Genomic DNA, 16885 nt, shown 5'->3' on the forward strand with positions numbered 1-16885 from the left:
GGTCCCCCGTTATAACGCCTCACTAGCTGATTAGTAACTGCTAAGCTAATCTCTTTTCAGCTGAATAAAATGATTGGTTTCCAGGTTAAATTACACAGTTAACATCTTGCTTCAGCACGTGGCACATTGGCTAATCTTTAAATAATATAAGAACTTGTGATTTAGTTAAGCCTCCCCCCGCCCCCGCCATGAATGCTTAGAGGAGAGAGATTGTATTGCACAGTATTGTTAAGTCATTCAGTCGTCTCTGTTTGTGACCCCACAGACTGCAGCACGCCAGGCTTCCCTGTCCTTCACTATCTCCTGGAGTCTGCTCAAATTCATGTCCATTGTATCAGTGATGCTATCCAACCATCTCATTCTCTGTCACCCCCCTCGCTTCTTGCCCTCAATCTTTCCAAGCATCAGGGTCTTTTCCAATGAGTCAGCTCTTCACATCAGGTGGCCAAAGTATTGGAGCTTCAGCATCAGTCCTTCCAGTGAATATGCAGGGTTGATTTCCTTTAGGATGGACTGGCTTGATCTCCTTGCAGTTCAAGGGACTCTCGGTTCGAAAGCATCACAGTCCAAAAGCATCAATCTCTGTGGCACCCTGTCTTCTTTATGGTCCAACTCTCACATCCACACATGACCACTGGAAAACCACAGACTAGACGGACCTTTGTCAGCAAAGTATTGTCTCTGCTTTTTAATATGCTGTCTAGCTTTGTCATAACTTTCCTTCCAAGGAGCCAGCGTCTTTTAATTTCATGGCTACAGTCACCATCCATAGTGATTTTGGATCCCAAGAAAATAAAGTCAGCCACTGTTTCCACTGTTTCCCCATCTATTTCCCATGAAGTGATGGGATTGGATGCCATGATCTTAGTTTTCTGAATGTTGAGCTTTAAGCCAGCTTTTTCACTCTCCTCTTTCACTTTCATCAAGAGGCTCTTCAGTTCCTATTCACTTTCTGCCATAAGAGTGGTGTCATCTGCATATCTGAAGTTATTGATATTTCTCCTGACAATCTTGATTCCAGTTTGTGCTTCATCCAGTCTGGCATTTCGCATGATGTACTCTGCACAGAAGTTAAATAAGCAGGGTGACAATATACAGCCTTGACATACTCCTTTCCCAATTTGGAACCAGTCCATTGTTCCATGTCCGGTTCTAACTGTTGCTTCTTGACCTGCATACAGATTTCTCAGGAGGCAGGTAAGGTGGTCTGATATTCTTATCTCTTGAAGAATTTTCCACAGTTTATTGTGATCCACACAGTCAAAGGCTTTAGCATAACAAAGTAGATGTTTTTCTGGAATTCTCTTGCTTTTTCTATGATGCAGTGGATGTTGGCAGGTTGATTTCTGATTCCTCTGCCTTTTCTAAATCCAGCTTGTACATCTGGAAGTTTTTGGTTCATATACTGTTGAAGCCTAGCTTAAAGGATTTTGAGCATTACCTTGCTAGCATGTGAAATGAGTGCAACTGTGCAATAGTTTGAACATTCTTTGGCATTGCCCTTCATTGGGATTGGAATGAAAACTGGCCTTTTCCTGTCCTGTGGCCACTGCTGAGTTTTCCAGATTTGCTGGCATAGTGAGTGTGGTACTCAATATGCATCTAAGTAGCTGAGACTCACAGGACTCGGGCCCTCCCGTGAGGATGGTGTGACATCACAGCCCTGTCTTGTGTGTGCTCAGAGGATCCTGGGAGCAAGACGAGGGCGGCTCCTTACAGCCACCTGGGAAACTCCGTCCCCATCACCAGGCCCAACATTCTTCTTCCTGCATGTGCCTGCCAGCAAGATGCTCTGTGTCATTCCTTTCTGAGCAGCCGGCCTAGAGCAGGGGCTCTCAACAGGGAGCAATTTCACCTGCCAAGACCTTGGTTGTGTGCTGGTGTTTCTGGCTGTCACGTGTGATGGGCAGTGGGGAGGGATGCTCCTGGCATCCAGTGGTAAAAGCTGTGGAAGCTGCCCAACATCCTGTGAGGTACAGGTCAACCTCCCACAGCCAAGGGTTATGCAGCCGCAGAGTGTTGCCAGTTTTGAGGTTGAGGTGCCCTGACCCCAAGCAGCTCAGTCCCTGGCTCGCTCTCATGCACTGGGGTGAGGAAGGAGGCAGAGCAGCCAACCCAGGACAGAAGCAGGAGAGACCCAGGACCCAGAGGAGGAGATGAGGACTTGGGGAATGATGGGTCCAGGTGGCCAGTGTTGGTTCATCTCATCTCCCAACAAATCTGCAAGCCCTGCCACATGCCAGCTGCTGAGGTTACAGTTGAATGTGAGAGACACCATCAGACCTCAAGGGTGAGGCCAGGTGTTAGCCAGTTAACAAAGTGGGACGCTCACTTCCCTGGGTAAAGAATGCATGGAGGAAATGAAACGGGTGTGGCCAGGTGGAGAGGGGCTGCGGCTGTAGGGTAGGTGGTGAGTTGGCATTTAAATGAGAGCCAAGCGTGACCAGCAGAGGGGAAGTACTCTGAGCCAGGGCAAGAGGAAGCGAGATCCTCTGGGTCCCACCCCGGAGGGCAGGCCACACCGCCCTAGGATTCCCAGGCCTGGGGTGCTAGGAGGGCCTAGTTGTGACCTTGGGAGAGGATGTCAGCAGCAGGGTTCCTAACCAGCAGAGCAGCTGCTGCATGTCAGCTTCCAGGAGCTGAAATATTTACCAGGTCTGTTTCACATCAAACTCCAAAGAGCCCTGGCAGGCAGGTCCAGCTGCTGGGAAATTAACTCAATTGCCCAAGGACTAGGCTCAGGATTTGCCCCCGAGCCATCAGAGCCCAGACCATGAGTCCCCACTTCCTGATACAGGGTTTCCCTCGTGGCTTAGTTTTTCTAAAGAATCTGCCTGCAAGTGCAGGAGACTCAGGTTCGATCCCTGGGTGAGGAAGATCTGGAGAAGGAAATGGCAACCCACTCCAGTATTCTTGCCTGGAAAATCCCATGGAGAGGAACCTGGTGAGCTAAGTCCATGGGGTCGCAGAGAGTCAGACATGACTTAGCGACCCAACAACCCACCCACCTTCCTGATATATATGGTAGGAAGGGCACATATATTTCAGGACCCTGGAAACAAAGACACCTAGGGTGACAAGGAGAGCAAGTGGTGTGGGTGCAGTCCTGGAAAAGGTGTACACCGGGGCTGGCCGCCTTTTTCTCAAAGAGCCAGAGAGTAAATGTTTGAAGCTTTGGGACCTAAACAGTCTTTGTCTCAAATGCTCCATTCTGTCACTGTGGCAAGAGGACAGCCACGGACTCTGCAAATGGTTGAGAGTAGCTTCCAAAGAGAATCAGAGGCTGGGATTGGGCAGCCGTAGTTGGGGACCCCCAGGAGTATGGCTGGGGGTGGAGCACTCCAGAGCAACACAAAGGAGCAGAAAGACCCCGATGGGTCTGCTTCCTGGCCTTCTTGGGAAGCTGTGACCTGCTCCCGTGGGGACATCAACTCAGAAGTGTGTGTGTTTCTGGCCCAGGCACTGTGGCTTCACAGAGACTGAACTCAGGGTGGGGAAAGGTAAGGAGAAAGCTGCCCGGGGTCAGAAAAGGCCAGGGCTTTGTCAAAGGAATGCCTCTTCTGGACCTGGACCCCCAGGTCTTCTGGCCCCTGTGACTCTGATTCAAGGAGGAAAAGTACAGAGGTCTGCCCCAAGAAGGGAGAGAGGGGCACGAGACATCCTGGGCCACGTGGGAGAGGGCTCCCCTCTCCCTTCCTGGGCCCCACCTTGCGGCCTCCAGCCAGTCCACGACCCTTGGCCGCCCCCTGGTGGTCATTCGGAGCCCAGCAGAAACCTGTGTCAGGGCTGGCTCCAGGCCGGGCTCCCAGAACAGATGCGTGTTCAGGGCAGTGGGGTTAGACTTGACGCAGGCCTGGGTGGGACCCAAAATGGAAGGAGTGGTGGGGACTGTGGCCAAATGGGAGACCACCGCCCTGTCTGACGTGGCAGCATGCCAGCTCCCGCCCCACTGATCACGCCACCAGTGGACGGGGTGTAGACAGACATTTCCTGTTCTGTCTTCAGAAGCCGGAAATGCGTGCTCCTAACATGACACCCACCCCACCATTTTTCTGAAATGTTAGCAACTTGGCCAAATTTGTCTTTTAATATGCAGAAGATACAAGAAATCTGGCTTCTGACTTTAACCTGTGTTAAGGAAGGGGAAATTCCACCCCACCCCCCTCCACCAGTTCCTCTTGAGTTCTTTTGGCTGGCTGAATAACTAAATTGACACAAGACTGATTAACAGGAGGGAAAAATATAATTCATACACACAGAGGTCTCCTAGAGGTGGGACCCCAAAGCGACCGAAGCAGACCATTTATACATCAGTTTTAGATGAGGAAATAATTATTTGTGAATATTTAATAGAACAAAGGGACTGCTGCTTGGGGTAGCAGCCTAGTGAAGAAGTGGTCTGTTGAGTTTTCTTAGCCTTGAATCCTCTGACTCTGGTGATAAGGATGCTATGTCTCTTGGTGTAGGGAGGGTACCTTCACATGGAGATTTATTTCCCACTTTTCTGGGGGAAGAGCTGAGTGTTTGGATGTGTGTGTGTGTGCATTTGTCTTTCTTAGCCTGTAGGGCATTTGCCTGATAGTGTCAGTCAGGAATAAAGGCAGGTTTAAAAACTGAGTGGAGAAAGGATAAGGGGGCATTTTGAGAAGCCATTTTCAAGCTCTGTCTGCCCTGTTTCCTGACAGTCAGGCCTCAGTCTCCCACGCCCGGGCTGAGCTGTGGCAGCAGCAGCATTAGAAGCCGGGGGACTAGCTACAATAGGGCAGCACTTATACACCCATTAGCACTAGGAGAACCTGCAGAGGTGAAGAATCCACAGAATCTCCACATCGTACCAACCACATGGCAGACTCCAGAAGCATCTTGGAGTTCGTAAAACGTTCCCTCTGCTCGTTTACACGCTCAACAAGGAGCGATGAATTTGGCTGCATGGGCTCGTCTCACAGTGGACACAGAACATGCCTCAAGTCGTTCACATGGGGGCAACACAGCATAACCGGGTACTATGTTTCTCTGCAAATTTCATTTACAGGGGAGCATCACAAAATCGAAGTCAGTCTAAAGATGTCTGAGAGAGCATCTCATGGCTTTGAGACCATTCCCATAGTTGCGAGGCTCCCGTGTGGCACCGAGTGGTGCTCTCCACCATCAGGGAGGAGGGTGAAGGAGCCGGATTTAGGGTGTTAACCGTGGAAGGTGATGGGTAGGTTAAGAGCCTGCCCACAGGTTGTCTCTCGCCACATGAAGTGCTGCATCCACTGAACTTGTAAGCAGCAGACACAGCGTGGAAAACAGATATGAAGGGGGAGCCTGTGGCTAGAGGACTAGCTTTGTAGTCACTGTGGACACGCAGTACGCTTGGGGCGTGGGGGAGTAGCTGGTGCTGTAGAGTCTAATTGGCATGAGAAATGTGGGCAGGACTTAACTGAGGCAAAAGGCTGCCCTAGAATGCCTGCAGCAATCCTGCCCTCTTCATTGCTGTGTAGATGGTACCACCATCAGGTAGCCAGGAGCTGCAAGTGTGGCCAAAACTTATTTATAACATTTATTTTTATTTATTCGGGTGTGCGGGATCTTTTTTTTTTTTTTTTTTAATTGCAGCATGTAGGTCTAGTTCCCTGACCAGGGATCGATCTGTGCCCCCTGCACTGGGAGCACGGAGCCTCAACCACTGGACCACCAGGGAAGTCCCTGAACAGAACAAATTTAAAGCTTTGTAGAGGAGCAGAATTTGCCAGCCTAAAATATGTCTCTTTGACCTATTATTTTGAGCTGGTTATTTTCTAAGAAACAGTAGACACGGGGGGAAACTCTTCAAGTCAGGTGGGAGGAGGTTTTTTTGCAAGAAACATTGATGTTTGTAAGGAACAATCTCCATTTGTAATGATGTCACCCTGTCCCTGGAAGAGGAGGCTGATCAAATCTCTAGAAGCTTTTCTCCATGGAGATGGCCAGAGCTTAAATCTGTGTCACAGTGACCCTGTTTACTTCTGTTTTCCTGGTTACCTCTAACGACTGGCTCTCCCCACCCTCGACATCCTCATTGGCTGAGGGTGTATTTCAGGTGGCAGCTTCCAGGTTTTTCTGGGTCTTGCCCATGGATACATGTTATTAAACTTGTTTGATTTTCTCCTATTACTCTGTCTCACGTCAACTTAATTCTTAGACCAGCAAGAAGAACCTAGGAGGGGAGAGGAAAACTTCCTCCCCAAGGCTATGCCAGTCCTTGTGACCTGTCTTCCTTGAAAGGTAAATGCAAAGAGAAGCTGTGAATCAGGTGCGTGGGAGTGAAGAGGAAGCTGACCCAGAGCTCACTCACCTTAAACCAGGCTGGGTCAGCGGGAGTTGAGGTGAGGGAAACAGCTGGCTTAAGGCCACCAGGGTGCCTGGGAATTACAGGCATTTCTGGTTCTTAGGTCTTATACAAATTGAGAGATTTGGTTCCCATCTGAGCCAAATTTGCCTTCTTTCTTCACTGGTAGGATTGGAGAATGGCAGGGGGAGGAAGTAAAGACAAGCACACCTAGGTCTAAGATTGGAGTCTGTCACAGGGTTCATTGCTCACTCTGCATCTCTGCAGAGGCCTGGGTCATGCATACAGGCTCAGCACTTCACAGGACTCCAACTTCATTAGCATGTGTAACCCAAGGACCAACTGGGATATCTGGTAAAGACTCATCCTCTTCAGAGGAATCTAAATCAGCATGAGTTCCTAATAAGAAAAATGGGGGATTTGGGTCTTGGTCTGAGGGCAAATAAACAAAAAAACACCTTTCTCATTATGAGTGTCATTAAATAATAAATCTCTACCGAGGTTTGCTGTTAAGCAGTTGGAAATTAGATAGGATGGGTATTAAGAGGCCCTGATAGATACCAGGGTGGGCTGAGATGTGGGTAATGCAGTAAGTTGTCCAGATTGGATGCTTGGATAAATCAGAAATGACAGGTAGAGAATTAAGTCCACAGTCACCTCCAGGGTCCAGCTGAGGGCTGGCTGACCCCATCTGAGGGAGAGTTGTCCCTCAGAAGAAGGAACCTTCTGGGTGTGCTGGGGCCCAGGGGGCGTGATCCTCCAACTTTTCTTGAGTGTAGGACAAACGTCTCTTCCATTGTCCCGATTGCTTTTAACATCTGCAGTTGTCTGGAGGCAAACAGGAAGAGCTCTGAGTGAGCTGGAGCTGCTCTCAGGGCCATGCTTTTGTTTCCTAGTTTTTAAACTGGCGTATAGTTGAATCAGTGTTGCGCATCGAGTGTACAACACAGTGACTCAGCTGTGCAGATGTATTTCATATTCTTTCCTACTATGGTCTATTACAGGATGTGGAATACAGTTCCCCGTGCTATACAGTAGGACTGTATCTGTTTTATATATAGTAGTTTGTATCTGCTAATCCCGAACTTCTAATTTATCCATTCCCCCACTCCCTTTCCCCCTTGGTAACCTTAAGTTTGTTTTCTATGTCTGAGAGTCTGTTTCATAAATAAGTTCATTTGTGCCATGTTTTAGATCCCACATATAAGTGATATCATATAGTATTTGTCTTCACTTAACATGATCATCTCTAGGTCCATCCATGTTGCTGCAAATGACATTACTTCATTCTTTTTTATAACGGACTAACATTCCATTGTGTGTGTGTATAAAGTCTCACCTGTTCTTTATTCATCTGTCCATGGACGTTTAGGTTGCTTCCATGTCTGAGCTACTGTAAACAGTGCTTATCAACATCGGGCTGCATGTATCTTTTCAAGTTTTCTCAAGATATACATCGAGGCATAGGACTGCTGAATCATATGGCAACTCTAGTTTTTTAAGGAACCCAAGTTTTCCATAGTGGCTGCACCAATTTACATTGCCACTAATGGTTGTAGGAGGGTTCCCTTTCCCTGCACCCTCTCCAGCATTTGTTATCTGTAGACTTTTTAATGACAGCCATTCTGACTGGTGTGAGGTGATACCTCATTGTAGTTTTAATTTTCTCTAGTTGATGTTGAGCATTTTTTCATGTGTATGAAAAAATCTGTTTTCTCTTTGGAGAAATGCCCATTTTTTGATGGGATGGTTTGGTTTCTTGTTATTGAGTTGTATGAGCTGCTTATATACTTTGGAAATTAATCCCTTGTCATTGGTAGCATCATTTCCAAATATTTTCTCCCAGTCACTAGGCTGTCTTTTTGTTTTATGGTTTTCTTTGCAGCACAAAAGCTTGTAACAAGTTTAATTAGGTCGTGTTTGCTTATTTCCATTTCTATTGCCTTGAGACTGACCTAAGATAACCCGGTACGATTTATATCAGGGATGTCTTGCCTATGCTCTCTTCTAGAAGTTTTATGGTGTCATGTCCTGTGTTTAAGTCTTTAAGCCATTTTGAGTTTATTTTCGTATATGGTGTGACGGTGTGCTCTAACTTCACTGATTTACGTGAGGCTGTCCAGCTTTCCCAACACCCCTTGCTAAGAGACTGTCTTCCTGCACTGTATATTCTTGCCTCCTCTGTCGAAGATTCATTGACCATAGGTGTGATGCTTTTCGTTTTCTAAAGGTTCATATTGCAGGCCAAGAATTATTGCTTTCAACCCCCCCCCTCCCCTGCCCCCTGCATTCCTGAAAACTATTTGCAAAGAACTGAGCTCTAGCTTTCATTATTACACTAAGTGGCGGCCTAGACAACCAACCACACTATTGTCAATTAGCTTTCTAGTGTCAGGGATACGCTTTCCCACTAGAGCAGACTTGAAGAGCTTTCATACACTGGAGCTTCTGAGCTAAGGGCAGTGTGCCTTTGAAAAAGTTGCATGAAATGTTCAGAAAGGCTTTGGGATGCTTTCCTTCCAAGTATAGAATTCAACCTTAGACCAATTAACTTTAGGGAGAAAGGCCTAGCATATCACTCCTATCACACCTCGACTATCAGCCTCCAGCCGAGATTCCTCCTAGTCATTTGCAGGAGGCCTGAGAGGCGTTCTCACGTGTAGGGGCAAAGAGAGAGAGTTGGACCATTTTCTAATACCGTTCTTTTCCCCCACCAGCTGTGTTTCAAAGAACTTGCACTCAAAATAATCAGTATGCCATTGTGTTGTCTTGGGACGGCCTGCTCTGAGCCCCAGCACCTGCGTGTCCTCACAGGTGATTTAGAGCTTAGAAAAAAACACTTCTCAGCCCCACCTCACTGCCCTCCCCGAGGAAAGCATCCAAGACCAGAGACCTCCCCAACGCCTCCCTTTCTGATCTGGGAGAATGTGCTGCTTGGCTCTTTTTTTTGTCCAGTTCAAATGAATGTTGTTTTTTAATTTTGTTTTCTGAGGATTTATTGTGGTGTAAATTCACATATTACATTAGTTTCAGGTATACAATGTCACGATTTGTTGTCTGTATATATTGTGAAATGATCACCCCAGAAGTCCACTTAACACAGTCACAAAAAAATTTTTTGAAGATCTACTCTTCCAGCAGCTTTCAAAGATGCAGCACAGTATTAACAACTCTGGTTGCTGCACTGTCCACTTCATCCCCAGGACGGACTTATAACTGCAAGTTTGTTAATACCCTTCTGACACTTTCACCCACCCTCCCCTCTGTCCCAGCAACCTCTGATCTGTTTTCTGTCTGTATCTATGAGCTTGGTTGACTTGAGATACCACAGGTAAGTGAGATCATGCACTGTCTTGTCTTTTTCTGACTTATTTCATTTAGCACAGCCCCCTCAAGGTCCACCTCTGTTGTCACAAACAGCAAGATTTCCTCCTCTTTTATGGCTGAGTAATATTCCATTTTGTGTGCATCCATCAATGGGCACTTAGACTGTGTCCGCCTCTTGGCTCTTGTGAGTAATGCTGCAGTGAACATGGTGGTGTAGATATCTTTGAGTTTAGTGTTCGAATCCTCCATTGTGTGGATATCCCAGATGGTTCATCTATGCACAGCTCTTCCTGGAGATTTACCTCAGGCCAGTTCCTCCTCAGCTCTAGGATGTCAGTTTCCCCAGCTGAATCACCTAGAGGTCCTTTCCAGTGGGATCTAAAGCCAGCTTCCCAAGGGATAGGTTTCCTGAGCCCCCAGCTTGGGAGTGCAGCCCTGTCCGAATCAAGGGTCCGCTGCCCAGGGAGCCTGGCCTGCCTTCCCAGCCTCCCCTCTGATGCCCACAGAGTACAAGGCCAGCTACGCCCGGAATCGCTCCATCCGCTCGGTGGCCGCCAGGGGGCACCATGTCAGCCCAGATGACACATCCCAGCCCCGCAACCTCACTAAGCGGCACTGGCCTGGAGCCCCTGAGGACCAAGACGACAAGGACGGCGGGGACTTCAGTGGCACTGGGGGCCTCCCGGACTACTCGGCCCCTAACCCCATTAAAGTCACACATCGGTGAGAGTCCAGGCAGGGATCAAGGAGGCGGGCTGGGTCCTCAGCAGGGGCGCCCAAAACCCCTCACCCAAGGGCCCCACGTGACCCCTTCTCTCAAACAGGTGCTACATCCTGGAGAATGACACAGTCCAGTGCGACCTGGACCTGTACAAGTCCCTGCAGGCCTGGAAGGACCATAAGCTGCACATTGACCACGAGGTGAAAGGAGTCTGCACCGGGAGGGTTCTCGCCACCTCGAGCTCAGGGGGGCCACTGGCCGGAGCAGGAAGCAGGGAGGCCAGGCCCAGGGGACAGTCTCGCAGGATCCTCAGCAGGGCCTCAGACAGTTCCTGCTGGGGGACGAGGGGCAGGGAAGGACCGCGCGGCCGTGACACACCCCTCTATGATGCACAAGATGCTTACTCCACACTCAGCCCTTCCTTCCAACAAGCCTGGGGGGAGGCCTTCAAGTCCCCCAAGGGCTCAGCTGGTTCTCAGGCAGGACAAGACAGGAGAATGACCTTTGGTTCCTTCAGCAGGAAGAACCAAGGACCCACCTCAGAAACCACAGACACAGGCAGCGACTGGGGGCCCTGCCAGGCCGGCCCTTCTTACCCAGCCCCCGAGAGTCTCACGGCCTCCTCTCCTGCTTCCTCCTTCAGATCGAGACCCTGCAGAACAAAATCAAGAACCTAAGGGAAGTCCGAGGTCACCTGAAGAAAAAGCGGCCAGAAGAATGTGACTGTCACAAAATCAGGTGAGAGGCCCCTAGAGCCCCTGCAGGATCACTCCTAGGGACACAGCATCCTCTCTGTGACTTCTTCCACTATTTTTATATTCCTTGCTTAGAGGAAACACAATAGTAACCAGGAATAATGCACATCCTGTTACCACCCAGACGTCCAGATTTCATGCCCTGCCCACAGGCAGCCCCTGACTGTGGAACCAGTTTCCCAGAAGGAAAAGTGCCTCCACAGACAGCCCTTCCAGGAGCAGCCCATGTGGCCTGGGACCCACTCTACCAGATCAGGGAATCCCCAGCCCAAGGGTCGGAACTCGAGGGCAGCGCTGTCCAACCACACCTCTGTGGTGATGAAAGGCGCTGTACCTGTGCTGTCCAGTTTGGTGGCGGCCAACCTACCATCTGTGATTATAGAGCTCTGAATGGCAGCCACTGTAACTGAATCACTCGTTTAATTAAAATTGAAATAGCCCCAGGTGGCTAGTGGCTACCACAGTCCCTGCTGCCTTTCCAGAAAGGGCTTACCCACTGTGGGTTTCCCCAGGGCTGGCCCTGATCAAGCAAAAGCTGGGCGGGCAGGGGAGCTGGAGGCAACCCACCTGGAGCCAGGCCCAGCCTCCAGGCATGGTTAACTTACACCTACCCTCACATTCTGTGTCTGGCTGAGGCCTTCAGCCAGGGTCTCCCAGCTCACGCATGGAGGAAGGAGCCAGGCAGGCAGGAGGCTGCCACCCTGGGGATAGTGTCTCCCTAGCATGGCCCAGGAGGAGAAAACAGGGGTCCCAGAGAAGCACAGTTTGCAGCCACCCACTAGGGTGGCCCTGGGCACAGTGTCTGAAGGCTGGGCTGGGGGGGGTCTGTTGCAGTTACCATGCCCAGCACAAAGGCCGCCTCAAGCACAAAGGCTCCAGCCTGCATCCTTTCAGGTAAGGGCAGCTGCAGGCCCTCCTGAGAAGGGGACCCTCCCCGAAGCTGAAACAAACAAGGACAAGCAGGTCCTGGCCATTCCCTGGGAGGCGCAGCAGGCCCTGCAGAGCCCCAACTCCCAGATCAACCCTAAACCTAGCTCCAGGCGCTGCCTATGGGCAGAACGGTTTACGGCAGGGCAGGGCAGGGCAGGACAGGACACAGGCCCGACACAGGCCCTATAGAGGACGTGTGAGTAGGAGGCCCAGCAATCTCCTAGTACCATCCACCCCTGCGCTGCTTTGGGAGCTAATACAGGATGACAGGAGCCTCATCTGGCCCCAGCCCTGCCCTGCACCAGCAGTAGGATTTGGAAGGCCCTTTGGGAAGTCTCCAGGGCCGTGCCCACAGTGCCCGGGGCAGGAAAAGGCTCCCACGTGGGGCCGGGGGAGGTGTGAGGGGTGCGGCCCTGTGTGCCCCTAGGAAGGGTCTGCAGGAGAAGGACAAGGTGTGGCTGCTACGGGAGCAGAAGCGCAAGAAGAAACTCCGCAAGCTGCTCAAGCGCCTGCAGAACAATGACACGTGCAGCATGCCCGGCCTCACATGCTTCACCCACGACAACCAGCACTGGCAGACGGCACCCCTCTGGACGTGTGAGCCAGCTGGGCCCGGGGCGGGGGGGCGGGGGGGCTCCTCCCAGGGGTCCCAGCATCCCCTCAGCTTGTGAGTGCTTCCTGCCAGACCCTGTGGGTCTTTCAGGAACAGGTCCCCCAGCAACCTCAGGCAGGACAGGAAGGGGCTGGCGGCCAGGCTTCCTCAGCTCAGGGCTCGCGCTCTTCCCTGGCAGTGGGGCCTTTCTGCGCCTGCACCAGCGCCAACAACAACACGTACTGGTGCATGAGGACCATCAACGAAACCCACAATTTCCTCTTCTGTGAATTTGCAACCGGCTTCCTGGAGTACTTCGATCTCAACACAGACCCCTACCAGGTAGACAACACAGGCTGGAGAAAGGGGGCCGTGGGGTACTTACTATATAGGCCTTGCCAGGTAGGCGGCCCGCGGAAATGACCAACAGCTTTTCCAAGTCCCACGGAGTCCCTAAGACAGAAGTGAGGAGAACCCACCGGGAAGGCTGGGGCTCAGTGTGCCGCCCTGCCTGCCTGCCTCCTTCCAAATCCACTATCTACTGACTGATCACCCATAGACTCTTTATTCCAACTTACCCACCTGGGACCGTTGCAGCAGGCTTTGTGGGATCTTGGGGAATGCCTAGAACCTGGAGCTTCAGGGGTTCTTAGGGTCAGGCCAAATCCTGTAGACCACAGGCCTAACTAACGATCACGCAGCCCTTACTCTGCGCTTCCATGTATTAACCCATCTGAACATGCACAAGACTGAAGAATGGGACTCATCAGCCACAGAGCCTGGTGAGCAGAACTTGCCTGTCCCTCATAAAACATGGTCATGACCCAGCTTCAGCATTAGAGCTGCTCAGTAGCATGGTCTTGGCACTGTCCAGTCTTCTATAGAAAAGCCTGACAGCAATTTTTTTTTACGCCCTTTTGTAAATGCCAGCCACTCAACTGTCTTGTTTTGCTATTAATTACCATATAGGCCACCGGGCATCCCTGTATTTTACAAAAGGGGTTGACTGAGCTGGTAGGTTAGTGGGTCACAGCAGTACCTGGACCAAGACACTCACCCAGACCTTTGCCAAATAGCTGCCTTCCCATCAAGAGGACCTGAGAGGCTGGGAAGGGCTTCTTCCCAGGCTTGGTATGTTTGCTAACCGGTGGTTCCAGGAGTTCAATGTGAAATCCATGGTGGTTTTTGAGATTTCGTGCACATGAGGCTAGAGGCAACTGTTCCAAACCCCAGCCTTTGTGGAGGTAGATGTCACCACCCCTTACCAGCCACATACTCCCCACCTGCCCAAATCAGGCCCCCTGGTTGGTAGAAGTGGGGCGGGGGGGCTCCCATCCTCATCTCGTTGATAACCTACCTTTTTTCCAACCAGTTGATGAATGCAGTGAACACCCTGGACAGGGACGTCCTCAATCAGCTACACGTGCAGCTCATGGAGCTGAGGAGCTGCAAGGGTTACAGGCAGTGTAACCCCCGGACCCGGAACCTGGACCTGGGTAAGCACGTGCCCCAGGGTGGAAAGAGGTGACCACAGGAGGGGACTGAGGAGGGCCCATCTGAAGAGTGAACTCAGAATCACCAGGAGCTGGTGAATTCTCTAACATCCACCAGCCTTGTGCCACTTTTATGGTGAATGCCATCACTCAGATTTATCACTCTGTGCCCGCCAGAGTGCTGAGTGTTTTCCAGGCATTAACTGACAGGCGTTCCGACGACCCTCTGAGGTGAATCTGCGTGTCCTCGTTTAGTGATGAGTAACGGGACTGGGTCCAGAGCCCAAAGCTGGGCTCTCCCCACTGTCTGTCCTCGGTAGCACAGGTGTTCACGCCCACCCATGGGTCCTCCACCCTGAATGACCACGGTTAGTGCTGAATGTCTGTGACAGGAGCCTGAACGTGATAGAGAGGCTCCCAGAGTATATGTCACCGACAGTGTCTTAGGGACTGCTGGGAATTCAGGCCCCTCTGTCTAGGGGCCACTACAACATCATGGGCTTATGACCAAAACACTAAGTGTTTTAAAAAAGATGAGAGACAGTTATAAAGTTTGTCCTTGCTGGTGCCATTTTTGCCCTAAAATTATGTTTCCATGTTGTATGTTTCTCTGTCCTTTAGGACTGAAAGATGGAGGAAGCTATGAGCAATACAGGTATTGCTTTTGCTTTTAAAGCCTGAGAACTGCCCTGTACGGTGACCCGTCCTGTAGTCTAACCTCAGAGGTTGCACGTGTGAGGCTGGGGTGCTGCCCTATCTCTGATCTGCCAGGGCCTGGCTCACCCACCAGCGACAGCTGTCCCGTAAAAGGCCTTCTTCGTGTAGTTCTCTGGGGGTCACTTTTTCTTTCTTGGTGATGGTTAATACTCTTTCTCCTTTTGACACTTGAAAACGTAGGCAGTTTCAGCGTCGAAAGTGGCCAGAAATGAAGAGACCTTCTTCCAAATCACTGTGAGTTGAGGAATCAGTTTACCACTAGAGAGCTGGTCTGACCCGGTTCGCTTTGCCGAGGCTGTTCCCCATGCATGCCCTTTTCTCATTCCTCTCATCATCTGTTCCCGTAAGACGGGAAGCAGTTGTGTCAGTCTTTCCAGTAAAATAACCTACTTGGATACACCGCATGTACTAGATCAATACTTGTTGTTCTCCACATCATCATCTCTGCTTTGGAAGCTCAAGGCCTCCCTGAGAGGCTCAGAAGCATGTCAGTTGGCTGAGTACCAGGCATCTTGAAGGCTGTGGCTGCCAAGCTGCTCCCTGGTCCATAGTGTCAGCAGCAAGGTGACCTCATTAAATGGTTTCCAGAACACCCATGCTACAAGCTCACCCACGCTAGGGTCAGCAGAGGCTGTGAGGGGCCAGGAGGCCGTGGCAACCCGGAGAGGTCACTGTGCTTTAAAGAGAACAGAATGGGATGCAATTTGAATCCTCTGACTCATTGAGAAAATGCAGAAATGCAGATATATACGACAATTTGTTAATGATGGCAACTAATCTGATGTGACTTTACCTTGCAGGCCAATCACCCCCGTGGTGAGCTGCCATTTGTAACCTCCGGCCTCCTCCTCATTTTCTATCATTATATGCATATAAGTCTGTGTGGCTTTAACAGGAAAATAATAATGGGCCAATTAAGCATTTCTTTGGTGCAACGAGAATCAGAGTACTTCTCACATTCCTTAGCCACCATCCTGTCCAGATCCTTAAATGACATCTTTGCCAGTCACTATGTGAGCCAACAACTGACAATCTATACAATGAGACAATAGCAAGCCCTGTCTGAGGGATCTGGAATTAATTCCTTCTCAGCAGCCACATCCTTGAAGCAAAGCTGACTCAGCTATAGGGCCGATTAAGAAATCCTTAGGCAGCATGATACACTGTCTGCTTTGTTCTACAGGGGACAGCTGTGGGAAGGCTGGGAAGGTTAAGAAGCACGAGCTGGACCTCCAAAACCAGAGGCGTCACCTGTACAATGAAAAACCCTGAATGATTTCCAGCAGACCTGTGCTGTTAGCCAGGAGGCCGAGACACACGGAACCCGCCTTCAGTCAATGCGGCAGATTCTGGACGAGAACCAAGGGGAGCAGTGAGACTTCCGGAAGTCCATGCTTGTCCCTGCTTTTGCTTTGGATTATACCTCACCAGCTGCACAAAACGCATTTTCATATCAAGAAGTCACCACTAACCCTCTCTGAGGGGCTCACAAGGGAAGAAGAACAGAGAGATTTTCTTGGAAATTTCCCCCAAGGGTGAAAGTCACTGGAATTTTTTTAAATCACAGGGGAAGAACCACCCTGTTTTAAATCCTCTTATTCTTTTGGTTCATCACAGAGGAGGAGGAGGACAGAGGGAGCAAACGGTGCACCAAGTTTGACAATGAGTCAACAGCACAAAAGACATGAATTTCTATCTCGCCCTATAACCCTGGCTGCCTCTGAAGACAATGACTTCAATGTATATATGTGACTATTTACATGTAACCAGCTCGGAAACTTCTAGGGGAATCTAATAAGAAAACCCAATTTTCAAGAGTGGCGGTGTTAATAAATGGTGTGGCCCGTGTAAAAGAAAACCCCGCGCAGTTGTGAACATTCCTCTTCCTGACCAGATGCCATTTCTCCCAGGATTCCTTCGTTATCTGTCCCAGAACTGATGTTTTTTAAAGTCCTGCAAAGACAGGAAGTTGATGTATGCCCCAAGTTTTAACAAAATTGTATTTGTAAAGGAATTTTGTAGTCTACGTTTTGTCAT

At 50.1% G+C, this 16885-nt stretch overlaps 1 protein-coding gene across 7 annotated transcripts in view; it reads left to right on the top strand.

Annotated features, from left to right (window-relative positions):
* The window catches only part of SULF2 (sulfatase 2), a 126961-nt gene extending 110099 nt beyond the window's left edge, over positions 1-16862 (top strand). For 6 of the 7 annotated variants that reach the window (XM_006072283.4, XM_006072284.4, XM_025263329.3 and 3 more), the window contains 10 exons: positions 10147-10363; positions 10465-10561; positions 11005-11099; positions 11951-12010; positions 12474-12643; positions 12838-12980; positions 14011-14134; positions 14753-14786; positions 15029-15082; positions 16032-16862. In XM_006072283.4, coding sequence (XP_006072345.3) covers positions 10147-10363; positions 10465-10561; positions 11005-11099; positions 11951-12010; positions 12474-12643; positions 12838-12980; positions 14011-14134; positions 14753-14786; positions 15029-15082; positions 16032-16062 — 1025 coding nt within the window. In that variant the 3' untranslated portion in view covers positions 16063-16862. The remainder of the gene's footprint in view (positions 1-10146; positions 10364-10464; positions 10562-11004; positions 11100-11950; positions 12011-12473; positions 12644-12837; positions 12981-14010; positions 14135-14752; positions 14787-15028; positions 15083-16031) is intronic. The other variant, XM_025263332.3, reaches the window with a different exon arrangement.
* Positions 16863-16885: the final 23 nt, after the last annotated feature.

The sequence above is a fragment of the Bubalus bubalis genome, chromosome 14 (genome assembly GCF_019923935.1).
Source record: "Bubalus bubalis isolate 160015118507 breed Murrah chromosome 14, NDDB_SH_1, whole genome shotgun sequence".
Lineage (NCBI taxonomy): Eukaryota > Metazoa > Chordata > Mammalia > Artiodactyla > Bovidae > Bubalus > Bubalus bubalis.